The sequence below is a fragment of the Trifolium pratense genome, linkage group LG7 (genome assembly GCF_020283565.1).
Source record: "Trifolium pratense cultivar HEN17-A07 linkage group LG7, ARS_RC_1.1, whole genome shotgun sequence".
Classification (NCBI taxonomy): domain Eukaryota; kingdom Viridiplantae; phylum Streptophyta; class Magnoliopsida; order Fabales; family Fabaceae; genus Trifolium; species Trifolium pratense.
In genome coordinates, this window is record NC_060065.1 from 46,530,867 (window position 1) to 46,551,090 (window position 20,224).

The following is a 20,224-nucleotide window of genomic DNA, read 5'->3' on the forward strand; positions in this document are numbered from 1 at the left end:
AAACATTGACAAAAATGTTGTTTAGAAAAAAAATTATATATGATAAATTAAAATAATAATAAAAATTTAAAATAACTATTTCATTAATAAAAAATATAAAAGAAAACAAAGAGAATAAACATATAAATTTTGTTCATAACAATAAAATAGTTTTATTAATTTAATAAATTCCAAATATTAGTCCAACTCATCAAATTAAATTGGCTATTTCATTGTGAAAACGAACTCTTAAGTTGTCGTGAAATGTCGTGAAATATTAGTGCAAGCAGCCTAGTGAGTATAGTGACTGAAAAATTCACTTTATGGACTGTCTTAGATTCAAACTCGAATTTCTGCACATATAGTGTGATGTTCCTACTAACTGAACTAAGTTCGATTACTATCTAGTTTATGCAACTAGTCAACTACCTTTATCTATCCGATAGATAAATCAACCCTCTTTTGTTAACAAGAAGACAAAAAAAAAATAAAAAATACTCCATTCGTTTCTATATATAAAAAAAAAATTACATTTTAGATTAATTGCAATATTATTGTATAATGTAGTCTAGAATAGATACATCAACTCATTAAAAAAAAGATTTCTTACTGTATAGGATTAATGAACGAATTGGATATGGCGGGAATGGAAGACAAATAGTCACGCGCCTTTCACGAGAAACTCACCGCGCCTCTTTTCGTAATTTATAATTTACGAATTTTAAATTTTCTTCTTCTTTTTCCCAATTCAAAACCCTTTAACGCTAAATTAGGAAATTTCTAGGGTTAGGGTTTCAAATGGGAAGCAAGGTCACCGATCCCAATCTCTCCACCGTCCGATCCATCGTCGGTTCCGAATTCTCCGACATGGACATCATCAGAGCTCTACACATGGCCAAAAACGACGTCACTGCCGCCATTAACATCATCTTCGATACCAATACTCCTAAATTCAAACCCACTCGCATAATTAGTAAACAACAAGTTTCTTCTCCGAAATCATCTCCACGCGCCGTCACCACCAGCTCCAAGAAAAACAACGCTGATGTAGAAAATAAGAAATGTTCCGTTGCGACTGAGTTGGATTCAGAATCCGTTGATTGGTGGTTCGTTGGTTCCGGTGATGTGGCAGGGCTGTCGACGTGTAAAGGAAGGAGTATAAAGTCTGGTGATAAAGTTATTTTCAAATTTCCAACTAAAAAGGTTTCTGTTTCGCCGTCTCCGGGTAAGGGTTTTGGTCGAGCAGCGAGTTGTTCGGAGATAGTTCGATTTTCTAATGAACAAGATTGGGAGGTAATTTAGAATTGTGCAAAATGGTAAATTTAGATTGGGTTGTTTTGTGTAATTCAATTTTGTGATTTAATTGATGTATTTTTTTTGGGTAGATTGGTAGAATACCGAATGAATGGGCTCGATGTTTGTTGCCGCTAGTGCGAGATAATAAGGTTAGGGTTGAAGGGAAATGTGAATTTGCGCCTAATGTTTTGGGCATCATGGATAATATCAATTTGTCGATCAGGTATATATGAGTTTTGCGAAAAGCTAATTGGCTTGCCACACCATGTTTACTAGTTACAGTGTTTGGTTGAAGTTTGTTTTTATGAAATTCTATGGTTTATGGTTAATTTTACTGGACGGTAAATAAAAAAAAAGTGTCTGTTTCAGTGTTTTCATCAATAGGTCAATGTTTGTTAAGCATCACCATGTTTCTCTTAAGGATGCTACAAGTTCGACCGATGAATCAGTGTTTCATCCTCTTCCAGCCCTGTTTCGATTGCTTGGTCTGAGCCCTTTCAAGAAGGTGGTTGTTGGGTCTCTTTTATATCTTTGGTATATTCAGTCTATATTGTTTGGTTTTCTTGCTGCAGGTGGCAAATGTGACTTGCTTGTAAGTCTTAAGTAAGTTGTACTAGAATATTGACTTGCATCATTGCTTATTTTTTAGGCAGAGTTAACTCCTGGTGATTTCTTTTCCAACAAGCGCCCTTTCAGTCAAACGGTAAAAAGGTTACTGATATAATTGCTTCAGACCACGTCTTAACTAGCATGGTTGTTTTCTTTAACAGAAGAAGGGGTTTTCTCTTCAGGTAACATCACTACATGCCAAGTCTGAGCGTCCTTCTCAAAATGGTCATGAGAATGAAAATGAGGACCCTGTTTCCGAGTTTGATCTTGACAACATTGTTGGTGTTGCATCAAGCTCAGAGTTAGAGGTGCTGCATTTTAAGAGTAACATGTCGTGTTTTACAAAAATTATGCTTATAAATGATGTAATGAATGCTAACCTGAATGTTTTGTTCAGGAAATGGACCCCCCTGAAAATCTTCTTTGTGAACTGCGACCCTATCAAAAACAGGCTCTTCATTGGATGATTCAGATGGAGAAGGGACAGTCAAGGGACGAGACTACAACAACCCTTCATCCATGTTGGGAGGCATATCGCCTGGCTGACAAGTATGTGCCTCTTGTTGTTTGACAAACACAGAAAAAACCCATGAATGGTTCTGATGTAGAAGTTGTGCTTGTGCTTTTTAGGAGGGAGCTTGTTGTTTATTTGAATGCATTTTCTGGTGAAGCCACAACGGAATTTCCTAGCACCCTAGAAATGGCCAGAGGAGGAGTACGTTTTAAGTAGTTAACTCTGAATTATTTTGTTGTTTCCACATACTTTTCAATGTTTGTAATGGGATTATTTTATTTTGAAATTGAAGATTTTGGCAGATGCTATGGGACTTGGAAAGACTGTAATGACCATATCCCTTCTCATTGCCCATTCCGGAAGGGGTGGATCGTTAGGCAGTCAACCCGCAACTCAGTCATTTATTGAAGGTGGTGAAGTTGGTGATACTGGCACAGTTCCCAAATTTTCAAACATTCCAAAGAAGGCAACCAAATTTACTGGTTTTGATAAACTGACAAAGCAAAACACTTCTTTATCAAGTGGTGGCAACTTGATAATATGCCCCATGACTCTTCTTGGGCAGTGGAAGGTATTAACAATGTGTAGCTATCTAGTTACTGCATTTCTTTACTTGAAAGTCTTTATTACATTTGTATTCAAATTGTGGGATATATAGAGTAATTTAAACGCTCTCTTTCCAGTTCTGAACATTTGACAATTTCTCCAGGCAGAGATTGAAACTCATGTGCACCCTGGGTCCCTGTCTCTATATGTTCATTACGGACAAAGTAGGCCCAAAGATGCAAAAAGTCTAGCTCAATGCGATGTTGTAATTACTACATATGGAACTATGGCCTCTGAATTTTCCAGTGAGGTAATTGCAAATCTGTCTACTCTTATAGTTTTCCGCCTATTTGCTTCATTTCTTAAATCTTATCAACTGATGCATCCTTTTATGTTTCTTATGTACAGAATGCAGAGAATAATGGTGGACTCTTCTCCATTCGTTGGTTCAGAGTGGTTCTTGACGAGGCACATACTATAAAATCTTCTAAAAGCCAAGTTTCTATGGCAGCATCTGCTCTAATTGCTGACAATCGCTGGTGTCTTACTGGGACTCCAATCCAGGTGAATCATTATATTACGAGTCGTACTCTTATACCATATTCTTTTTTGTATGTATGTATTAAATCCAGGATGAGAATTTTCGTCCAGATTTTTAGAAGACCACTATGTGATGCATTAACTCGATATACCAGGAATCTTCAATTAATGCTAGGGCTATATTGTATGATTAAACTTACAAATCTTTAGTCAACCTTGACAGTACCTTATGGTTTCCATATTTGGGCTGTATAATTATAATCTGTTCATGATATTCCCAGTATAAAATAATTGATGGGGGTTTTCTGGTACATGCTCTGAATTGCAGTTATATTCCCATCTTGCATTTTTATTTCTGTTTTACTTTCATTTATTATTTATGTTTTATCCTAGCACTGTGAGTTGAGCTTTATGTTCAAGTATGAGAACATTTAGTTTGTCATGCAAATTTGCCTTCCAATGCTGGCAAACCCTTAAATGTGTTTGGGTAAGCTTTGTTGCTGTTCTTTTTTCAATTCCAAAAGTGGATTTGGTTTACTTTTTTTTTTCTTTTTCTATTCGGAAAGTTAAATAATATCATCTCTGGGATTATTTAGTGACTTCCAAATGAGTCGGTAGTTAGACACTTACAGTCCAGAGGAGGGAAGGTGCTCTTGTATTCATCCACTTCTCTATTCATACTGTGGTTAAATTTATCAGAGGATTCATGAATGATGATACTAGGGTTCCAGGCCCTAATTTTATTCATTCATTTCAAAATTTTCATCCTTACCAGTTGATTCTCAGTTCTTCAGAGTTTTCTTGCAATCCTATTTGTATTTGTATTGAATATTAGTTCACTTAATTTTGGTTTGTCATCAGTCTCATGACAGAAGATATAATCATATAGTTTTTATGCTTTTCTGACATTGAGTCGTTTTTTATCTACAGAACAATCTTGAGGATGTTTACAGCCTTCTTCGCTTTCTGAGAATAGAGCCTTGGGGTCATTGGGCCTGGTAAAATTTCTTTCTTCTTAGTGTTGGCTATTGTGACTCTAATTCATTTATGTCCAAAATCCAATATTTTTTTCTGTGCTTCCTCATTTCTCATTATTTTTGGAAGGTAAATTTCAGGCTTTGATGTTTAGTTATGATTTTTTTGGTTATATATGTTTAAACTGAACTTTGTATTCCCTTTATCGAACATAATCTATATTATAATTTATCTCATATTCTAGGGAAGTTTTAGCTCTCAAATATTTCCTTCCGAGGATTGATGCAAATGAAAGCAGTAACAAGACTTGTACATAAAATTTTATTGGGAATTATAAGCTTAATATTAAGACTACTGGGCACTGTTCTGGCTCTCTTACTTTACTTTTCAAGCCTCTGTTGGTTGATGATGATGTCATGATAGAATCTGTTGGTAAAGACGGAGGATATCAGCACCTTGTGATTTATTTGGGTTTTTATGATAATAATGTTTTCCAGTTAAAATTTGCCTAACATAACTGGAGTATGAAATTGTCCTGGATGTTATGAATGCTTAGCATAGTCATCGAATGCAAATCACTTACTTCTTCTCTGTTAATTACTTTGGTTATTTAATCTTAAGTGGGCATGTTGTGGCTGGAAAGCTGGACTCTGAAGATTTTTCTTGTTTGATCCAGGTGGAACAAGCTTATTCAGAAACCATTTGAGGGTGGTGATGAGAGAGGATTGAAATTAGTTCAGTCCATTTTGAAGCCTATCATGTTGAGGAGAACCAAGCATAGCACAGATCGAGAGGGCAAGTTAGTAAACTGATTAAGTATTCGTGTTGTTTTAACATCTAATATATACTGTTAACCTATTATTTGTTGTAGGCCTATACTAGTTCTCCCTCCTGCCGATATGCAGATAATTTACTGTGATCCCACAGAAGCTGAAAAGGACTTCTATGAGGCCCTATTCAAAAGATCTAAGGTTTTATTTTCTTCTTAAAAATGTAAACTGTAATCTATATTTAAAATTTTCATATTACTCTTGGCACTGAAAAAGGTCACATTGATCAAACTTGTTGGTGAACTTTATGCAGGTAAAGTTTGATAAGTTTGTTGAGCAAGGACGCATTCTTCATAATTATGCTTCAATACTAGAGCTACTTTTACGTCTTCGGCAATGTTGTGACCATCCATTTCTCGTAATGAGGTGCGGTGTCTTACATTTCTGTTATATACTTGATGGTTATAGTGAAAATGTGCTGCCGGTGTAAATTGTTGTAACTTTAAGCATCTGGGCTGGTCAATTGGCTTTCAGGAAGGAACAGTTCACGAACGTAATTAACATGATCTTACTTTCTTACATGTTCTGACCAACATAATGCAATTTATAAGCTAATCCGAGTTGGTTTTAGTTAGGTTTTTTTTTCCTGAAGAAAATCCGGGAACGTTCTCAATAAGAAACATAATTTTTTTTATAAACATCAAGTTCTGAAATATACTATATGGTGGTTACAGTTTCAAAGTTGATTTTGAGATATTTTATAGCGAACTTCAGCTCTAATTAAACTGATCAGAGATATCAGGTTTACAAAATAATGACAAAATGCTGAGTGATGGTATCAGGGAGGCTGAAAATCAAAATGATAGCTGTGAAGTACCTTGTCTGTCAATCTTCTTTCTCACTTCAACAAAATCTTGTTACTTTCTGAAATTGAAGCATATTAAGGAGGGAAATTACTGAAAAATCAAAATACTTTTGGTGCTAATCATATTTGGAAGGCCATGGATTTTTAAGGTGGAACTATAAGTCAGTACTTTGATTCTTAACAGGATTGAATATAATATTGTGTTGTGCACCATTTGGATTAGTTTTTTGCTTAGGACTAAAGTATATGGTTCTTAACTTGTGATGTTGAAATTCTGAAACTGATGGAATCTTGAGAGAGAGAGAGAGAATGGTAAAAGAAATTTGGTATTTGAGTTGCTGAAGAATGATAGAGTGCAAGAGTTATTTATTGGAAACTGATGAAGTTTATCACAGATCTGTTGCAGTAGAACAATCTTATTACAGTTATAATTTATAACTAACATCTGTCAAATAAGCTCTGACGGTTAGAGCAACATAAGACTTAGAGGTGAATTAGACAAAGGAATTTGATTACACATGTTACTGAATGTGAGCTAGCAATGAGAAAGGATTACAGAGCAAGTGGTCCTCCCACCCTGTTTTCATCACCCTTGTGCATGGCTTTCTTGATTGGTGGCCCTTGCTTATTTGATTTTGCATTGTGGGCTCATGACTCATCACAAACTTTGTTTTCTTGAACACAAAGTTATACATAGTCAGGTGTTTCCTTGCATCTGATACTATTCAGGAATGGGTACATCACATAGGATGATTTTCTTGGCCTTGCTTGATGCTATTTCACTTTTGATGTTTCTTGGGAACTTTGTTTAACACAAAATTTGATATAAAAGCACTCTTGTGATGAATTTCTCTTTGACCCTTGCATCATTTACTTGTTGTCTATGAAGCCTTACTTTTTCTGTCATGGTGACAATTGATTTTTTTATATTTTTTTAGTCGAGGTGATACTCAAGAATTTTCTGATCTAAGCAAACTAGCTAAGCGCTTCCTTAGAGGAACCGGTAATGCTTCAGAAGGTGAAGTAAAAGATGCAGTCTCACGAGCTTATGTTGAAGAAGTTGTGGAAGAGTTGCGTAATGGGGAGAAGGGAGAGTGTCCAATATGTCTTGAAGCATTTGAAGATGCAGTGTTGACACCATGTGCTCACCGCCTTTGCCGGGAATGCCTCTTGGCAAGTTGGCGAAATTCTAGCTCTGGCTTATGTCCTGTTTGTAGGTATTTTTAAGTTCACCTGTTAGAATTTTGTATATATCTTTTATTTAACTTGAAGATTGTTTTTCTTTGCAGTAGTAAAATACATGTGGTTATAGTGCAAACTCCCAGTCCTATCGATATTATTTTTAATTTTTAACAGGAAAACAATCAGCAAGCAGGACCTTATCACTGCCCCTACTGAGAGTCGATTTCAGGTTGATATCGAGAAGAACTGGGTAGAGTCATGCAAGATAACTGGTCTTTTGAATGAACTTGAAAATCTTCGCTCATCGGGATCTAAGAGCATAGTTTTTAGCCAGTGGACTGCTTTTCTAGACCTCTTGCAGATTCCCTTTACTCGGTAAGATCGTAACAACAGAAAAAAGGATTGATCAAATTTTATTGAGTCTGACGAATAGTGATCATTTATCAAAAAATAATTGTGGTTATCAAATGATGGAGCAACCGGGAATAATTTATTTACGATATTTAATTGACATTCAGAAAAAAGATCTAATGACTTATGAGTTCAATCCATTCTGCTTCTTTGCTGGTTTAATCGTTTTTTAGGAATAACATGGGAGGATTTGAGTGAATGTGAAATCTTAAAAAGAACTGTTCCCATAGAGAGTCATGGTTTTCTACGTTGTGTTTTAATTATTCTATTGAAGTTTATTTAAACTTTAGCGATTTCTTTAATCTTGTGACATGCTTTATTTGTTCCCTTCTGCGTCATGCTTGACATTGGTTTGGTTTACTGTTGAATCAGGGTGGTCTGGCCCAGTTTTTAAAACTATGATTATATGCGTAGTTTTTTAATCGTTTTTGATTAATTTTGGTGATTAACAATGATACCAGAGATTCATTAATCATTATCTTTGTGTTATCATCTTTGTCCAGGAATAAAATATCATTTGTTCGACTTGATGGGACATTGAATTTGCAGCAGCGTGAAAAAGTTATCAAACAATTCTCAGAAGACAGCGACATACAGGTATTAACATATTTTTTCATGTTTGTCTGTTTCCTAGTCAGTATATAGAGAACTGTTTCAATGCATTGACTAACCATCCATAGTTATTTCTTGCACCAGGTGTTGTTGATGTCGCTAAAAGCTGGCGGAGTGGGTATAAATCTAACAGCAGCTTCCAATGCTTTTGTCATGGTACGTGCATATCAGTTTCTGTTGCTTAAACTGACATGTATTTGTCTAGCTTCAGGTTTTCTAGCATAGGGTAAACGAAGTATTTGAATTTATTGAATGAGAAAAAAAGAGCACATATGGTGAAATCATGTGTTTCAATCACACAATGAACTCTCTTTATAGGCTTCAACGCAAATAATAAAATAAGTACAGAATATTCTATTTATTTACACGATATATGATGCAATATGCCAATCCTATACAATAAAGTAAATACAAACAAGGATCCTAATCTTATTTTCAATAGGATTCTTTCGAGATTTTCTAAAAAGGTTTCAGTTGATACTTGATAGAACCCCTGCCTTTGATTAATTTGAAGCTGGTAGATAAATTAACGGAACAATGCAAATTTAAGTTATTATACCCACAATATTTATATTGGTTTATATATAAATTTACAGTTTTTTGTAATCCAAATAAGTGGTTGTTTTAGTTATGCAATGCATAGGGAGGAGCAATGAATCTTATATAGGAGCATTAAGTATTCAGATATTGATGCAGCAGAATATGTTTATGAATAACCAACCTAACTGATGCGACAAATATTACTATTACTATTGATATTCATAAAGTTGTCTTTTTAAAAGTAATTTTGATAGGGATAGTTTGTCAATATGAACAGGACCCATGGTGGAATCCAGCTGTTGAAGAACAAGCTGTTATGCGCATTCATCGCATTGGACAAACAAAGAAGGTGGCCATCAAACGGTTTATTGTGAAGGTATATTTAAATCCCAATTTTTGGAAATCATACTTACATTGTAACATAGGTTTATTATTATATACTTTAAATTGGACCTTCTTAATTGCTTCACTGGGTACGAGGAATCTGGTAGTGAACTAGTGAAGTTTGGGTAGGGTAGTGAACTAGCTGAGCTGAAAATTTTCTTTTCGCATCTGAATATTTCATTTATAATTATTAACTTGTTTAGTTGAAGGGTTCAAAATTTAATTAGAGCGGTGCTTGCTCATGAGCCTGATATATGAGATCGTTAATCATGAAGTTTTTTTTTTGGAAAAGGATTACGCGAGGTTGTTAACATGTCAGTTTTGGTGCATATCACCAAATAACGTGACTTTATTGATTCGGATAAGGCATTATTTATTCTTATCTTTCGCATTGCAGGGGACAGTTGAGCAGAGAATGGAGGCAGTGCAAGCACGCAAACAACGAATGATTTCTGGTGCCTTGACTGACCAGGAAGTTCGATCTGCACGAATTGAGGAGTTGAAGATGCTTTTTACATAGACCAATGAGATAGTGAAAAAATTGTGTTCTGTTACTTGCACCATGCGCCTTCGTCATTTTGCATCACATGGTTTCCTTTTTGCAAGTGCTTGTGTGCTTCTTAGGTGGGCACATGAGCTAGGGAGAGGTGAAGTTTTGAAAGGGAAGGAATGGCGGGGGTACTTATTTTCCCTTGTTTTAACGTTTTTTACAAGTTAAAATAATACAAGGGGAACTCCCAACTCTTATATGCGACTTGAAAATAAAGCCGAGGGAAGGGACAAATTTTAGTAAAAAAAAAGGGAAGGGATAAATTACTATGTACCTTTGTTATTCATCAACTATTCAATTTATGCTTTACTCACAATCTGGAGGGGAGGAATTCTTGAGCTTTGAAAGGAGGATAAGATGAGATCATCTGTTCTATCTTATATTCTTATGGGTCATTTCTCCCTTTCTAACATTTATTCAAACACTACATTGTAATTAGGGTTCACTAACTGTACAGTAGTCTGAACTATCTAGTCATGGAGAACATTGTGATTCCACTGTAATACTAAGTAGTATGTTCACTTGCAGAATTTGCCATAGTGGCATCAGATGAGATTTTTGTTGTGGTTCGCGTTGTGCTTTTTTAATATTTTTGTAATAGTTTATATTTGTGTATGAGTATCAACATTCTGATTCACAGATGAAGTTTCAATTTTTTTTCTCAATATTTATTGGTTAATTTTATTATATACTGTATATTTTTTACCATTGGATGCAGGTCATGGGATCTTATATTTTCTCACTTGAAAAATCAAAAGCTTCAATCTATGCTAGTAGTATGAAGCAGGAATCCAAATTCCAATACATGTGAATCCAATTTTTTTTCTCTCTTGTTAACACTAATCTTACTCAAAATGATAATCAGATACATAAAAAATTGAAAGAAAATAGAATAATTACTTATAAGTTAATTTTATCCCTTTTTACCTTAAAATTCAAAATTGATAACCAGTATTATATTAGCCTAGTAAAAAATTATATACTCCCTTATAAATCAGACACGCGCATATTGCTAATTACACCCCAAAAGAATTTTCAGTTTTAACAGTTATTGATCGGGGCAGTTTTCAGTTATGGTGGCAGTTGATTACTTGATTCGATAGAATTAGTTATAACTTGTAACTAGTTAGTTACATTTCTTTCTTAACTCTCTTACAGTACAAATATCTGAGTTCACATTCCAATTCTTTCTTGGTAATTTTCTTGTTAATTGTAGCATAGAAAGGTTTCTTTAATGGAGGAGGATCAGAACGAAACTGAGCCACCAAATAGCGATCCAGTGTTGAACCAGCAAACTCCAGAAATTGGTAATGTTAATGATTCTGCATTGAGTTCTTTGAAGTTTGAATATAGTTCTTGGTAATTTTCATATATGTCCCTTCAAAAATATATTCCCCTAATGTTTGTTTGATACTTGATTATGGTGAAGGTGGAAGTTTAGCAGAAACATCTCGGGAAAGTTTCCATCATGTCATAAATTTGAATACTGGCCAGGTATAACATGCAGTTTCCTGATATATATTATGTGTGAAACCATGCAACTAGGAATTCAATATATATAGTCTTGGAATTAATTGTTTTGCAGGATGTGATGGCGAGTTTATATGAAATTTCTGCGCATTATCGTAGGGATGTTTGCGTACTTTGTGCTGCAGGTGCTGTATCAAGCGTTGTCCTTCGTTCTTCACTTGGTACTTTCACTAGACGCGAGGTACATAAATTCGACTTAATTCTGTCGATCACGATGGTTGGATTACTCAAGATATTTGACTTTAATCATATTTATATCTTAGTAATTGGTCGACAATGTAAAGAGTTTCACACTAATAATAGATATACATGCAGGGTCACTTTGAGATAATGTCTTTAACTCCGACAGATAAACCGGGTAGCTTTTTCGCTTCATTTGCTGATACTACTACTGGAAGGGTTTTCGGAGGTGTTGTCGTCGGTTCACTCATAGCTTCTGGTCCTCTTCATGTATGCATCTAACTAAATTATATCATGATGTATATGTACAGTTTCACTTATGGTATATACAAATTAAATCCTTAACGTATATAATTAGTTTACTAACGTATATGCAGCTTAATGTGTCCGATTTCAAGCAATCTAAGGAAATTCTGAAAAAGAACTCAGCTAATTCTTCTGCATCTGGTAATTCGGGTTCAGAAGTTCATAGAATGTTATTAACAGGCGAATCGAGCGGCTCTTCATCATTAAAGACATCTGAACCTTTGCCAACAGAAACAACTGATCATGATACACTACCAGCTGGAGGAGGGGTATCAGATAATGTCAGCATTAATCCTGCAAATGCTCAGAACATGAACTCTGCTTCTCAGATTCTGTAAATAATTAGAAATTTAATTCCAATGTCATGAATATATTTCATCTGTTAGATATTTTTTATCATCTGTTTCTAGCTCATTGTTGAGGAAAACATGCATATATATATATATATATATATATATATATATATATATATATATATATATATATATATATATATATATATATATATATATATATATATGGGTTTGCTAACTTAGACATCACTTTGGACAAAAAAAACCTTGACATTTAGTTATTTTACACTAGAAAATTGAGAGTTAGTTAGATAAATTTTATTAAATGTTGGTGCACTCATTTGCTAATTTACACCCACTTAATTATAAATACATGCAATCTAAATAAACAACATAGGAAATAAAAAAATGACAACTTAAGAAAACATGTTACTAAACTTTGAAAAGATGCACCTTGCTAACTTAGGTCTTCATGTTAAAACATCAAATCAGTTTTACTAAACTACCCTTGACTTGAAACTATATTAAAATAGTAAAAATGAGTGTTTTGGTCTAAAGTGAAAAGGTGCACCTTGCTAACTTAGACCTTCATGTTTTTAGGTGGGTCTAAGTTAGCAAACCCTATGATAAGATTTCTTTCCTTCAAATTTTAGCCACTATTTTTTTTTGTTACCATGATATTGGTACGCACACAAGGTGGGTTATCCCCTCCCAACCAAATTTTCTCCATATGCATGAGCTAGAAATCGAACCTCTGACCACATGCTTAAGGGGATCAAGATCCTTACCACTTGAATCAATTAAATAAATAAATCAAATGATAAAAACTATATTGATTAAGAAACATAAAACAGTTAGTAAAAAAAGAAAAGAAACATAAAACAGATGCAATAAGTTCATATATATATATATATATATATATATATATATTATTGGTTCTATAAAATGTTACATTAATTGACTATTTCTACATATTTCTCGTGCGTTCCATGCGTTACTATTTTTGCCCTTCTGCTACTTAAGTAGCGGACGTTATAAAAATGAAAATATTTGTAAATGTTGTCCACTACTTAAATAGCGGACATTATAAAAAAAATATGGTAGGATGTTTTCGGGGAGAAGATTAGGGAAGGTTTGTTACAGTTTGGTTGCACCTTCAACAAATTAGTACCTATCAAAGTAGTGGTTGCTATAAAATGCGATTTTGAACTTTTCAAATAATAAATAAAAATAATAAAAATTAATTTACTACTTTTTTTTTTACGATCAAAAACTCATATCATTTCATTATTCAATAAAGGAGTAATACAAAAAGGTAGCGTCTCACAAATATAGCGACTAGACCAAGAAATGGCCGCCCGAGCAAGAATGTGAGCAACCATATTCGCTTGTCGCTTTATAAACTTCACCACAAAGTTTGGATTAAACATCATTACATTTTTAATGTCACAAATAAGAGAATTGAACTCTGAAGTACCACCACGTAAGTTGTGAATTCCACCACATTCTTCGAATCCGTCTCAAAGATGGCGTGTGTGATGCCTCTGTCCTTCACCTCTTTCATCGCTTCAAGTACTGCAAGCGCTTCACCTTCAATTATAGAACATTTACCTTCATTCCAAAAAGTTCCAGCCTTCACAAAACTTCCAGTGTGGTCTCTCAAACACCAACCAACGCTTGTTTTACTCGTTATAGAAACCTGCATCGGCGTTGCATTTATACCATCCCGTAGGCGGTTTTTGCCATGTTAAAACCTGTTGTTGCTGCTGCGCCTGGCCTTTGTTGCCATTGAGTCTGCACCGAGTATCATTCACACCAGAGCTGCCTAGCTTTGAACCCAAGCTTCGTCCCGCTTCCGTCAAACCATTCCAAACCTTATCATTTCGGTTGTTCCATAAGACCCATAGCAGTACCGCAAACAGTCCTGCAGTATCTCTATCCATGTCATGACAGATGGATTTAATCACATCATGAGCTCACACCTGTGATGTGAGGATGCTTCAAGGTTTTAAGGATAACGAGTATATATTAATGTGTACTTGCATTTACATTTATTAAAAAAATAAGGAAGATGAGATCTTGGTATCCATAAAATAAAATATAATTAAGAAGAAAAGGGGCATTCCGAGAATTGAACTCGGGACCTCTCGCACCCTAAGCGAGAATCATACCACTAGACCAAATGCCCTTTCTTGAACAGATTTGAAAACTGTTGAATCAATCAATAGCATTTGCTGTCCGTGTCATTTAGAATTCCAAGCAATTTTAGGTCTTGCTTATTTTTTTTGGTTTAATTAGTCTATTGGTCCCTTAAAGACATTTTAGGTTTCACAATGGTCCAATCCGGACCTTTTTTTCTTTAAGGGACCATTGTGAAACCTAAAATGTCTTTAAGGGACCAAAAGACTAATTAAGGCTATTTTTTTTGTTAAATCATTAAAGATAAATTGTCCCTTCTTCTCTACTTTCGAAAAGTGTTAAATTTTTTTTTTCCTATGTTATCTACTCCATTCGGTCTTAGATCTAAGAAAAAATCAAAATTTATTTAGTTCAAATACATTTTAATTTTTGCTAATATTTAAGATCAGATAAAGTACATCTAAAGTGCTCTTCGTTCTATAGAGCACATATCTACTCCATCCCTCTCAAAACAATTGATTTAGTTGATCAAGTCACACATATTTTTTTTTGAAAACTTGGTGTCCGCCCTAGGACCGACTAATCCAAGGGGATCAATCCTATCGTCCACTTGCAAGGACCTCATTTAAAGCTAGAGTATCTTTTTTACTCTGAATGGACTAGCCCACCAAAATTGACACCAAAGGGAATCGAACCCAAAACCTTGAGAGGAGCATACTCCAAGGATCCAAACCAACACGACTAGACCAACCCTAAGTGGATTTCATGTCACACAAATTAAGAAAAATATATAAATAAAAGAGAGATAATAGTATTTTTTTTTTTTGCAATAATAGTATTTTTTACTTGAGTACCCTTATTGTATTCATTTTTACCGCAAAGTAAAATATATTGAATTAAGAGTGAAGAAAGTAGTGATTAATCTATGTCTAGAAATTATAATGTATAAGTTATGGATCGAACCCTTGACCAATTATAATGTCCATTGTTCTCAACCATGGCTTCTTCCATATATTAATACTTTGCCCATTTCCAACACACCATCGTAGTCCTCCTCTGACTATTACATCATTTTCCTACGAGTTTATTATATTGTTTATTTGTAGTATTAGTTTATAGATTACTTTGATAAGCTAAAGTTTATAAGTTAACATTTCTTATTTTTATTTTTTAATTTTACTCTTGTCATTGAAAAACTTGAAAGTAAATTAAATATTAACTAAAAACATATTTTTTATTTCATTTTATCTTTCTTAGTCCTTTTATATGTTGGACTCTATCATGTTTCTTAATAGTTTAAATTATAATGAAGGAAATTTAATTGAATCATGTAAATTACCTAGAATTATAAATTCCTCAAAATTTTCATTTACCTCACACAAACACACTAAAGAGTTTTTAAATTGTTAACAGTTATTGATGAGTTGGCAGTTTTCTGTTATGATAGGTAGTTGATTAGTTATAAGCAGTTATAAATAGTTAGTTACATAATTCCTTCTTAGCTAGCTATCTCTTCATTCATATTTGTAGTATAAATATAATTCATTCCTCTCTATATTCACATTCCATATAGTTAATTTCTTCACATTAATTACACATTCCATAGTTTCAAAGTTTATTCTTCTTGTTCTTGTGGTTCAAAAATGGCGGAGGATGACGCAAAGAAGAAGGAAAAGATGATCGGCTCCACTACTGATCATCATCAGAAAGAAGGCAGTGATGACGATGTTTCGGTGAATCAAGGCGATGGTGCAGAAACTCCTTCCAAGAAACAGGAAGAAGGACTCTCTTCTGGCTCAAAAATGGTGGAGGCTGACGCGAAGAAGAAGGAAAAGATGATCGGTTCCACTACTGATCATCATCAGAAAGAAGACAGTGATGAAGATGTTTCGGTGAATCAAGGTGATGGTGCAAAAACTCCTTCCAAGAAACAAGAAGAAGGACTCTCTTCTGGCTCAAAAATGAAGGAAGATGACGCGAAAAAGAAGGAAAAGATGACCGGCAGTATTGATTCTTCAACAACGGCATTGATGAATGCTATCATGTCAACACCAAAGAAGACACCAAAGAAGAGAAAAGAAGAAATTACTACTTCTGCAGAAACAGAAACTCCTTCCAAGATACGAAGAAAAGAAGAACGCTCGAAAAGACCTTCAAAAACTGCTACTGCAGTAACTGTCAAGCACTTCCATAAGATGAATGTGAAGGTATAACATTTTGTTTTATTAAAATGTTAGTGATTTTGAATTAACAATCTTTATGTATTAATTAGTTAATAAGATTATTGTTGCGGCCACTTTTAAGGTACCGGAGAAAGATACGAAATCAGGTGAAGAATCTTCTGATAATGCTGTTGATGCTGCTGCAAATTCATCAGATTCAGATGCTTCTAGTATTTTGTTAATAGAAAGACAACGTTGCCCTTCGCCAACAACAGGACTTTTTCCAAAAGCTTCACCAGAGACAGATGGAAAGAATTAGTAGTGCAGAAAATAACAAGTACATGAAGTAACCGAAAAGTTCTTGATTAAATTTGGTCTATAGGGTCGTGAAATGATATTCCGAAAACCAAAATTGTTTCCTTTTGTTTTCACTTTCAGTTGTTTTTGTTAGAAGACATGATGACATATTTTAGGTTTCTTATGTTTAGGAAAGTGGATTTAAGATGATATTTCAGTTCTAAATAGTTCTGATATTGATGTGGATGTGAAACTTGTAAAATAGGGATATTGTCAATGAAATTCTTATGGTTTTTCTTTCAATATAATAAATATGTCGTGCATTGATTTCTATAGTATTTTTTAAGACATGTTTTAATTTTAGTATAACTTGTTCTGAATTTATTTAAAAAATAATTTGATTGATTGTTGTTGACTGTTGTTGCTTGCAAAGGTTCATAGAATAGAAGTAGTAAACTAACACACTTTACTGTGTATTGGTCATTTACATTGTGTGTTTGTATCTAATTAGTCTCTTGAATGATACTCTCATTCTTGAAAACATTAAATCATGAAATTCTGTTGTAAGCATATATTCTAAGAAACAGAGATTCAGCTGCGCGCCACGCCCGTTACTTCACATTTCACGCAGGTAAAATTTAACCTGCTGCGTGCCACTCTGCTTGTATTGCGGGTCACGCAAACAACAGAATCTCAAAGGCAAAATTTGAAACCATTTGCGTGCCACTCAATCTTGCCTGTGCCACTTGGCTACTAAGTCTCAAAACATCAGAATTTCACTTCTTTCTTGTGGAACAATCTTCTCTTATTTTCATGCAATTTCCTCTTCTTTAAGGCCTTAAAACCATCCAATCATCCTCTAACATCCCTTGAATTATGTCACTTTTAGTGTGTAATAACGGAGTTATCATCGCTCACGTGTGATTCAGCTGGCTCAGTGACTACTAACTACTGGCTAAACATAGCACATGGCACAACGGATGATGGTGCTACGGTCACAAGAGACACTCACAGGGTGCGATCAAGGCATGTCTATTGTATTTAGTAGGCATCACATTTTCGTAAATATAACATAATAGCCACATGAGCTTAATTAACGAAAATATTAACAAAATTAATACATTATTAATTTAAAGGTTAAATTGTAATTTTGGTCCCCATGTTTCCTAATTGTGCAATTTTGGTCCCCTTAGGCTATGTTTGGATTGGTGGTAAAGGATGGAATGAAATGGAATGGAGTGGTAACTAACTAAGTTCCATTGTTTGGATTTGCAAAAAATGAATGGAGTGGAATGGAACACAATGGAACCCATTCCATTCCATACCATCCAATCTTCTAATTTTCTTTCCCCTCCAAATTGAGGTGTATGCAATGGAATGAAAATTTATAAAATATATCCAAACAATGGAATGGTATCTTTACTTCATTCCGCTCCGTTCCACTCCATTCCATTATGTTCCATTCCGCTCCATTCCATTTTGTACCATCAATCCAAACATAGCCTAAGGGGACCAAAATTGCACAATTAGGAAACATGGGGATTTTGACCCCTCATGTTTCGTAATTGTGCGATTTTGGTCCCCTAGTTTTAAACGAGCGATTTTAGTCCCTCACATTTGCCCCTTTTGCATTTTTTGGTCCTATTAACTGATTGACCAAAAAACTGTTGACATGGAATTTTTTAGACACGTGTATAAATTATATTGGAAAACCAATACATTTTTTTTATTGTTTACCTATACATTTTTTTTATTGTTTTTTTTATAAAAAAAAACCAAGAAAGGGTCAAGTGAGTTTTTTTAAAAATGTCATCATCTTTGAGTGCTTGCTCTAATCTCTCAATTGTAGAGAAGCTTCGACGAAAGCTCCTTGTGCTGCATTGGTTGAGATGCTTAAAACATAAATTTTCTAATTGTTCCTTCCAATTAGATATTCCTAAGCGATTGGCCAAAGGTGCAAAAATCTTCAAAGTCTCATTTGCAAACCTTTGCTTCTTGCCAACCAGCAATGCATCTAGTGTCATCATATTATGTAATCGATCTGCCAATTTAATGAGAACATCTCTTGCATCTGCCATGGCAAAGAACATTGTATGCAGGCGGCTAACTTCAACACACTCAGGTGACCCTTCCTTTTTTTTAAAATATATTATATATATAAAACATTTTTAGGTTGTCCAATATAATTAAGACATGTGTCAAAAAAATTCATATCAGTTGTTTTTTTGTCAAAATAGTCAACATAGACCAAGAAAAAACACCAAAAAAATTAAGCTGCAACTACCGAGACAGATTCGGCACATTCTCGCCGATCAGAATTAAGCAACAACTTATTCATAACAGAATTCTTTACAACTTGAAGAAAAGAGACCAAATGCAACATATCCAAGGCTCCTCGCAATGCAAAATGATCAGTGCCACATAAAACTTGCCAACCTTAGAGATACTTATAGTTTCCTTAAAAAGGATAAGATATTTAAAGAAAAAGGGGCATTCCGAGAATTGAACTCGGGACCTCTCGCACCCTAAGCGAGAATCATACCACTAGACCAAATGCCCTTTTTTGATTACGTTTAAAAAGTGTTAAATTACTTCGCTTCGCTGTTATCTACACATATACCAAACTTTGATCTTTTTTGTTATCTATATATCTGCATAAGTCAACAATGTATTTTGCTCTCCAAGAAATTGATGTTTTTCATTAATTCATTAAAGACGATAATGTTGAAATGTGAGGATTGAATTGAAGTCTAATAGTATATTTTAGTGCCATTGCCCATAAGTAAAATTTTTGTTCAAGCAAAATATGTAATGATTTTAAATTTAATTGTGTTTGTCATTTTTTAGTTTGTAGAGGAACTAACAAACACAACTTAAATCTCACATAGTCGATCGCTAAATTTCGGGTTTAAATTCAAATGAAGATGTTCAAACTACCATAATTGGTGGTATAGTTTTTTGCTATGTTTGAGCCTTGTATGATTGATTGTTTTTCTTTCTGTGATTATTTATAAACTTTGGTAGTCTATTGTGACACATCTTGTGCTGAGAAGACTGTTTTTTGTTAATATATCTCATTTTAGTTTTTAAAAAAATTTTAATATGTTTAATTTAATAATATCGACATTGTTAATTGAGATAGATTTTACGGATTGGTTTTGTGAAAATTATTGTGATGATAAAATGGTCAATCTACAAATAATTTTTTTGGGTGGAATAATTTGCCTAACTTTATTTGGTAAGAATTAAACATAATAGACTAGGTTTACCTCTAGAAAGAATTTGACTTAACTTACTTCTAACAATACGAAATATAATCACACACATATTGATAAGAAATGAAAGAAAAAAAAGGCTTGCTAAATAAATTACTAAAACAATTTTTAATACTACAAAAAGTAGTTTTGTAAAAAAAAGAAAAAACTTACATAAAAGTTCATCTAAGGTGCTGGCTGTGAGGTTCGAACCCACACGCACTTATGTGCAGAAGATATTAAGTCTCCCCCTTAACATCTCGGGCAAACCAGCTTCTTGGTTATCTCAT

The 20,224-nt window shown here is 34.0% G+C and overlaps 1 protein-coding gene and 2 non-coding genes across 5 annotated transcripts; 1 reads left to right on the top strand and 2 right to left on the bottom strand.

Annotated features, from left to right (window-relative positions):
• The first annotated feature begins 520 nt into the window (after window positions 1-520).
• LOC123897624 (DNA repair protein RAD5A-like) lies at window positions 521-10,433 on the top strand. 3 transcript variants are annotated; one of them, XM_045948337.1, is made up of 20 exons: window positions 521-1,272; window positions 1,365-1,498; window positions 1,645-1,780; window positions 1,925-1,978; window positions 2,067-2,192; window positions 2,282-2,433; window positions 2,515-2,599; window positions 2,691-2,969; window positions 3,108-3,254; window positions 3,353-3,508; window positions 4,415-4,482; window positions 5,136-5,258; window positions 5,331-5,430; window positions 5,543-5,655; window positions 7,033-7,311; window positions 7,451-7,651; window positions 8,191-8,284; window positions 8,384-8,455; window positions 9,117-9,215; window positions 9,621-10,433. In XM_045948337.1, exons 1-20 carry the CDS (start codon window positions 778-780, stop codon window positions 9,741-9,743), a joined length of 3,036 nt encoding a protein of 1,011 aa, XP_045804293.1. In that variant the 5' UTR covers window positions 521-777; the 3' UTR covers window positions 9,744-10,433. The 3 variants fall into 3 exon arrangements, with proteins under 3 accessions (XP_045804293.1, XP_045804295.1, XP_045804294.1); XM_045948339.1 differs by lacking the exons at window positions 8,191-8,284; window positions 8,384-8,455; window positions 9,117-9,215; window positions 9,621-10,433 and having other exon boundaries at window positions 707-1,272; window positions 7,033-7,307; window positions 7,451-7,652; XM_045948338.1 differs by lacking the exons at window positions 8,191-8,284; window positions 8,384-8,455; window positions 9,117-9,215; window positions 9,621-10,433 and having other exon boundaries at window positions 707-1,272; window positions 7,033-7,307; window positions 7,384-7,492.
• A 3,765-nt stretch (window positions 10,434-14,198) lies between these two features.
• Window positions 14,199-14,270, bottom strand: TRNAP-AGG. Its single transcript has one exon. It is a non-coding gene; the product is annotated as a tRNA-Pro (tRNA).
• Window positions 14,271-19,167: 4,897 nt separating this feature from the next.
• TRNAP-AGG lies at window positions 19,168-19,239 on the bottom strand. Its single transcript has one exon. It is a non-coding gene; the product is annotated as a tRNA-Pro (tRNA).
• Between the last annotated feature and the right edge of the window lie 985 nt (window positions 19,240-20,224).